Raw genomic sequence first — 7,339 nt, 5'->3', positions numbered from 1 at the left:
GGACCGGGACGGTGGGGGGGGCACCCGGGGACCAGGTGAGGGACCGGGAGGTGGGGGGCACCCGGGGGACCCGGAGTAGGTCAGTGGATATGCTCAGAGCCCAGTCACAGGACAGGATGAGGATGCGCCCCACAGCCTTATCTGGCGTCTCTGCCTGTTGTCCCCCCGGACCACCTTCCCTGACTCCCCTGCCCGCCCCCCCAGGACTACGACCTCAGCCAACTGCAGCAGCCGGAGGCCATGGAGCACGTGCTGAGCAAGGGCCCCGGGGTGCGGCGGGTGGACGAGCGGCCGGTGGGCGCCGAGCCCCAGTACCCGGTCAGGCCTGTGGTGCCCCACCCAGGAGACATCGGTGACTTCATCAGTGAGGTGGGTAGCCCAGCAGTGACGGGGGCGCAAACCTGTTAACACAGACAAGAAAAAGCCCACTTCTCCGGGGCCCGGCGTTGGGCTGAGCAGGCAGATCCAGACCTGGGTTCACGCCGGCCCTGCTCCTGCCGGCGGGGAGCCCTGGGCCGAGCCCCTCGGTTTAGTATCCCCGCTGCAGAAGGACTAACCTGCCCCCGCCCCCGGTGAGGACAAACACACAGGGCTCAGCAAGACTGTTGGAACTTGAGGCCACAGTCCGGGCAAGAACAGGAAGGGGACCAGCAAGGTGGCCCTGACCCCAGACTCCTGTCTGCAGCGATCGGGAGAGGCCTCCGCAGTGTCCACTCAACCCCGATAACCAGACGCACAGGCTGCCCCCTCCCCCCTCCACACACACACACACACACACACACACACACACACACACACACGGCACTGGGGACGGCCTGGGAGGTGGGCGTCATTCCAGAGCTGCCACCTGACCACATGCCCGTGTCTCCCATCCTGACGCCTGGGGTCTGGAGACCATGTAGCATCAAAGTCCCAGCCAACAGCGTCCCTTTGACCATCCCTTTTGCCAAGAAAAGCTGACCCACCTCTTGAAGCTGAGCCCAACTGACATGTCCAAGGGCGTCAAGAGCGCGCCTCCCACCTCTGCTCCCATCCTCCTGTGCGGTAAAGCCGAGGGACAGCGTGAGCCAGGGCGCGTGGCTGCACCCCAGACGCTCTCCCCGCCAGCTGCTGCGGCCCGGGCGGCCGGTACCTCCGCGGCCACCGTGGCTCCCACAGACGGGATGCCCTCCGTGCCCCGTGTAGCCGGGCGGATTTACCACCCGTCTCTAACACGACTGACAACACTTCTTTCTCCACCTACGTCAGAACCGGACTTTAAAAGGATTTATTTAAACAGAATAGAACCCAGGGAGTGGTTTGGCAGAGACACAAAGAGATTTCTCAGAACATTCCCCGAAACAGACCATGTCTCAGGCCGTAAATGAAATTTTTACGACTGCCCAAAAGCTGATTCAGCTTAGACGACATTTACCATCTACAGTGTAGTAAAATTTTTAAAACTCCAAAAACTACGTGTTCCCCAATCGACAATCAAAAGCCCACTTTTAAACAACTTAGAGGAAAGCAAACATGGAAATGACCAACCACTCCGTACTGAATAATGGCAAAGGTACTCCCCTCCCTAACGAGGGCAGGGTTAGGCAGTGACCAGCACGGGCCCCCGGGCCGTCCTGCGGGAGACCCCTGGAGCGGGCGGGGAACCCTCCAAGCTGTCCCGTCCCCCGGGGGGCGGGAGCGGGGAAGCGTGTCCACCCCTCCCACGGTCCCCGGGCGGGAGCTGCCCAGGGGCGCCCTTGGCCAGTGGCCGGAGTGCTGGAGGTGGCCTGGCCAGGGGTCCCAGCATCAGGCACCGGGGGAAGGGGCCGGGGCACGGGCAGGGGCTCCAGCCACACCTGCTACATCCCCGTTTGCTGCCGCACACAGTCCCGGCCACAACTTCAGGCGTCTGACACCCGCGCCGGGTTCACCTCCCTGTGGCAACAACCAGGGACCCATGGAGGCCGGCCTCTCGCACAGGCCCCGGCCGGCCCTCCGCCTGGCAGCGCGTGGCGCCCCCAGGCCCCTTCCACAGCTCATCCTGCGAACACCGCACCCCTACTCGGGTCTCTGAGGCGCCTTTCACTGACACGCGGGAGCGCTTGTTGAGCACCTACTGCATGCAAGGCCCCATCACTGCGCGCCCCCAGCTTCGCTCCTGGGCGCCCCTCCGGCCCCCGCCCTGCACCCTAACCCGTGTCTCCACGGCCCCCAGGGACTCCGGGCAGCCGACAACGACCCCACGGCGCCGCCCTACGACTCGCTGCTGGTCTTCGACTACGAGGGCAGCGGGTCCACCGCGGGCTCCGTCAGCTCCCTGAGCTCCTCCAGCTCCGGGGACCAGAACTACGACTACCTGGGCGACTGGGGGCCCAGGTTCAAGAAGCTGGCGGACATGTACGGAGGCGGCGAGGAGGATTAGCCCGCCTCCCCGCCCCAGGCGAAGCGAGAACAGCGCTCGGACAGACGCACGGACGGGAGGCGCAGGACCGGAGGAGACGGCGGGCCTTCCCGACCCCCGCGGTAGCTGACTCAGCACCAAGGGGAGCAGGGTCTCTGTCGGAACCCGAGTCTCTTAGGACAGAAGCCCCGTTTGAAAAATGAAAGTGCCTTTGGTGCATGTGTCAGATCCCTGCGCACTCAGGAGCGACTAGGAGCAGGCAGACAGGCCAGGGCCCCCGGCCAGCCCGGCTCTGAAGGCACGAATGAAGGAACTGGGGAGAATGTGTCCTCCTTTTCGATCTTCTACCAAGGAAAAAAGTGGGTGACAAAACTGACAAAAACAATTTGGGGTCCAAACGCCGTAAGCCTTCTGAGTCCTCACGCTTTGCTTGCACGTTTGGGGTCTCCCGGGCCCCGTGGGGGTCCCCGAGGCCGGAGGCCCCACCTTCAGCTCCTGCAGCAGCGAGTCCGCCTGGGGCGGGCCAAGCCAGTGGACCGAAGGCCCGCTGTACAACTGGGCTTCCGCAGAAGTGTGCGCCGCCCCCGACTCCCGGACACTGGAAGGAGCTGGGCAGGTGGGGCCCCCAGGGGCTGTCCCTGATGCCCCCCCTTCCCTTGGCCTCCCCAGGGCCCCCCGGTCAATCAGGAGGCCTCCCCCAGGGCCAACCGTGACCCTGAATGCCACCCAGGTCCCCACTGCCTTCGGTCCAAGAGGGTACGGTGTCCTGGGAAACGACAACCAAAAGCGGCCAGCACGCCAGCAAACCCCGGCTCGCGCCTCCACCCCTCTAGATCAGACTCCCGAGGGACCCCGTCAGAGGCCCGGAGAACACTCACCGGTCCGAACCCCCAAAGGCTCTGGACGCCTCTGGCCACCGGCGGGGCTGTGCGGACTGCAGGGGGAGCTGATTCTCGCCGGGGTTCCAGGAGGCTGGAGGCGACCAGGGGGAGGCGGGCAGGCTCCTCCCCTGCCCTGCTCCTCTGGACCAGAGTTCCTGATGCTCGTGAGCGGACGCGGACGGCAAAGGTTGGCTCCGAAGGCCGGGACAGCCCCGTCGTCACTGTGCCATGTGTCCCACGTGTGCGTCTTGCCACACCCGCCAGAAACAGTGTCCTTTCCTTTGGACCCGTGGCAGCGGCCAGCAGCTGCAGGGCCAGGTAGCCGCTCAAGCTCTCAGAGCTGGCCGTGCCTCCTGAGGTGCAGTCTGACTCCCAAGCCAGACTCCAGAGTCGGCTCCACGGCGCAGCAAGGGGCCCCCTGCCGTGTCCGTCCGCAGCTGCGTGAGGAGAGGCGCTGGGACGGCCGTTCTGGGTGTGAAGGCGCCTCAGGCCGGCAGGAGAGCCACCTCCTGGGGGGTCCTTGCCTGCTCTCGGGCTCCCCAGGGAGGGGCCTAGGCTGCCACTGGCCCCGGGCAGGACTTGGTGTCGGAGCCCCACCTCACACCCGCTCCTGGGGCCCGGGGAGGCCTCGGGAGGGGCGGGGAGGGGTTTCACGCGCTCCCCAGGCTCTCCGCCGGGGGGGCTCTCTCCGATCCACTCCCCGGCCCACGGCCTGCCCCGGTGCCATGGTCATCCTCTTTTCTAAACAGCCTCGGCCTCGAAGATGAGCTTGAGGGTACACGTGTGTGCGCGATCCGCGTGGGTGTGTCCCCCCCCGGACGTCAGGGTTCTTCCCCAAACCAGACTCATCACTAATTCCATCCACCCTCCCGGAGCTGAGCGGAGCTGAGCTGGGGAGACGGGCTCCGGCCGGGCTCCCCAGGGAGGGGCCTAGGCTGCCACTGGCCCCGGGCAGGACTTGGTGTCGGAGCCCCACCTCACACCCGCTCCTGGGGCCCGGGGAGGCCTCGGGAGGGGCGGGGAGGGGTTTCACGCGCTCCCCAGGCTCTCCGCCGGGGGGGCTCTCTCCGATCCACTCCCCGGCCCACGGCCTGCCCCGGTGCCATGGTCATCCTCTTTTCTAAACAGCCTCGGCCTCGAAGATGAGCTTGAGGGTACACGTGTGTGCGCGATCCGCGTGGGTGTGTCCCCCCCCGGACGTCAGGGTTCTTCCCCAAACCAGACTCATCACTAATTCCATCCACCCTCCCGGAGCTGAGCGGAGCTGAGCTGGGGAGACGGGCTCCGGCCTGAGGGAGGCCCGTGCTGGGCTCCGTCCATCCTGACCCAGTCCGTGACTGCTGGGGAGGGAGGCGTGGACGGAGGCAGCGGTCACCGGTGTCACCTGCCGATACGCCCCTACGCAGACTGCCATCTCCCAGACGTGGCGGGCGGCGTGGCCTGCCGAAGGGAGGGGACGCCCCCCTGTGAAGCCGTGCTATGCGAGTCGCTCGGGGTCAGGCGGCCCTTGAGGGCTGGCCCCGCGTCTGAAGGTGTGGCCATGCAGGATTGCTGGGGGTGTCAGGGTTGGTGAGATGTGAGCTGGAACCTTGTTTCTGTTTGTTTCTGGAAAGCTCATCCTCCAGTTGAAGTCCTAAGGGTGAATGTGGTGGGGGGCCCAGACGGCTGTGAACTCTCCTCACTGGAGTCCTCAGGCCTCCTTTGGTCCCCCGGGCCCTGGGCTCACCCCAAGGATGGGTGTGCCGGGCGCGGCCTGCGACTCGGACGCCTCGGGGCACCAGGCGCCCTGCCTCCCGCCACCCGGGAGAGCCGGACGCGGAGTCCGTCTCACCGCCCCCTTCCAGCTCTCTTCCCCCGGCCCCTCGCCGCACCACTGCCAGGGCCCCTGCATCTCGCCTGCATCACACAGGCCGAGGCTGCGGCAGCCAGCGGGGGACACGTCGACGGAGGGGGTGCTTCTCACACCCATCCATGCTTCCAGGCAGCCGGAGGGCTGCCCCTGGAGGCTCCCACCCCCCTCCCAAATGCCTCCCAGAACTCCGTCCCAACCAACGGGTTAGCATCGGCTAAACACACAATCAGCGTCAAACGTCCCTCTTTCGTAGCTTGTAGATAACGACGGGTCCAGATCGGGACGCAGCCAGTGGAGGCCTGGACTCGGTGCTGGGAGGTTCAACGCCTGTAGGCAATTTCTGTTCTTGTGAACAGGAGACGCCGGCAAGAATGCCCTGGCCTCGGGCAGCGGGCACCCCCAGCCCGGGGCCACCGTGCCCATCAGGCCTCAGCACCCGCCACCCGTGGCCCAGCGGGCCTTCCCTTTCCCGTGTCCTTCAGAACATCCCGGGCGCCTGACCTCCCGCCGCCGGAGTGTCAGGGTAACGGCAGTCATGAGGCCTTCCCTACTGTGACACCATCGACACGGGCCTTTGAGATGACAACTCTGTTCTCTCCAAGGGGAGAGTCAGGGAGGGGAGTCTCAATTTTTGTCAAGGCTGAAAGGTGTAACACCAAGAAAGCAAACACAATCTGCCCCCCACGGAGCATCCTGAGAGACAGTTCCCGGCAACGGCAACGTGGCGTAGATAAGACAGGCCCCCCGCAAAGCGGGGGATCCCGGGCGGGGGGAACCTCTGTGTATAATTGGAACGCGTTTTGCTTTTCCTTTCTCTCCTTTTCCCATTCTGATTTTTTTTTTTTTGCATGTTTCTTTTTGAAAACGGACAAAATGTGTAGCAGCCCGCATGACTGGGGTTGTTCTGGGGAAAGATACTGGAGTGTGATGTATTCACGCTGCATCTCTGAGCGTTGCGCAGTTAGACAAACGTTCCAACTTTTTTTGTAATGGTCAACAGCACAACTATTTTGTATTGTTGTTTGTATCATTTTGTACCAAAAAAAAAAAGAAAGAAAGAAAGAAAAAAACGGAAGAGCGTTGATGTTTTCAATGTGTTTTCTAGTGCCAGGCGGTCTTGGCTCCAAACTGAGTGGCAGCTCCGCGGAGTTGCCATGTGTGGGAGCGGGCTCGGGGCCCTGGCACGCTGCTCTAGGGCAGTAAATAAAGTCTCCCTGTTAAGTGGTCGCCTGACCCTGGCTTGTTTTTCTCCGAGTGTCCCATCCGCTCAGGGGCAGCAGGTGGATGGACACGGGGGCTGAGGTGTCGAGAGGGCGATCTGAGCAACTGCCGTGTCTCAGGCTCTGCCCTAGGCTCTGAGGGCACAGCAACAGGACCAGTCCCAGTCCTCACACCCGTGAGGCCCCAGGGACGCGCACAGATGAAGGCCCACGGGCCGTGTGTCTAAATATGCCCAAGTTCTTAGAAGGTCTAAACCAAGCTAACAAACCACTCAGCGAGGCGTGTTCCCCCTCCTGCCCTGGCGATACACCTCCCTACCACCATGAGAAGCCTGGGTCAAGTTCAGGGTTCTCCTGCCCCTCGGATTCTCTCAGGGCCCAGCCTCCTCCCCGCCTCTGGGGACTGCAGGCCCACCCCTGACGCCAGCCGGAAACCCACAGGCCAGCGGGTCCAGTCCTCAGCAGCTCTGTTCACGTGCCCCAGCCTGCCCTCAACCGCTGGCCTGAGTCTGAGCCGCGGTGGCTCACACCTTCCTGGTCACAAAGCTGCACAGGGGAGCCCCCGGGTTCAGTGCCAGACTCGCTGGGGCTCTGCCCGCCTCAGGGAAACAGCTCAGAAAGGCTGAGGGGCACCCTGCTCCCCCCACTAATAAGTGGCCCAGTCAGACCAGAGCCCCAGGGACCCACCCTTTAGGCCAGGCTCCCAGCCCCGCCCCCCAGCCCCCACCCACTTCCAGGCTTCTCCTGGGGCTCAAATCTGCGTCACGAATCTGCATCCACAACAAGGTGCATAACAAAAAGTCACTCACACGGTTAATCACAAGCAGGTGCAGTTGACAATTACAGGCATGATTAGCAGTTGCTAATTTTCAGGGTGCCAGCAGCTAATGACATTCACAATTAGGCAACTGCTGTGGGCCTGGGACAGGCAGTCATTGGGGGGCACAGCTCCTTGTAATCAGACCCCCGGGGCCAGGACCTGGGCCGGGGGGCGGGGGGGGGGGGA

General features: G+C 63.9%; 1 protein-coding gene across 4 annotated transcripts in view; it reads left to right on the top strand.

The window, feature by feature from the left end:
* The window catches only part of CDH4 (cadherin 4), a 557,331-nt gene extending 554,526 nt beyond the window's left edge, over positions 1 to 2,805 (top strand). For all 4 annotated transcript variants that reach the window (XM_024128443.2, XM_028499091.1, XM_028499089.1 and 1 more), the window contains exons 15-16: positions 205 to 369; positions 2,195 to 2,805. In XM_024128443.2, coding sequence (XP_023984211.1) covers positions 205 to 369; positions 2,195 to 2,401 — 372 coding nt within the window. In that variant the 3' untranslated portion in view covers positions 2,402 to 2,805. The remainder of the gene's footprint in view (positions 1 to 204; positions 370 to 2,194) is intronic.
* Positions 2,806 to 7,339: the final 4,534 nt, after the last annotated feature.

The sequence above is a fragment of the Physeter macrocephalus genome, chromosome 14 (assembly GCF_002837175.3).
Source record: "Physeter macrocephalus isolate SW-GA chromosome 14, ASM283717v5, whole genome shotgun sequence".
NCBI classification, from domain to species: domain Eukaryota; kingdom Metazoa; phylum Chordata; class Mammalia; order Artiodactyla; family Physeteridae; genus Physeter; species Physeter macrocephalus.
This window is presented reverse-complemented; position numbering and strand designations above follow the sequence as displayed.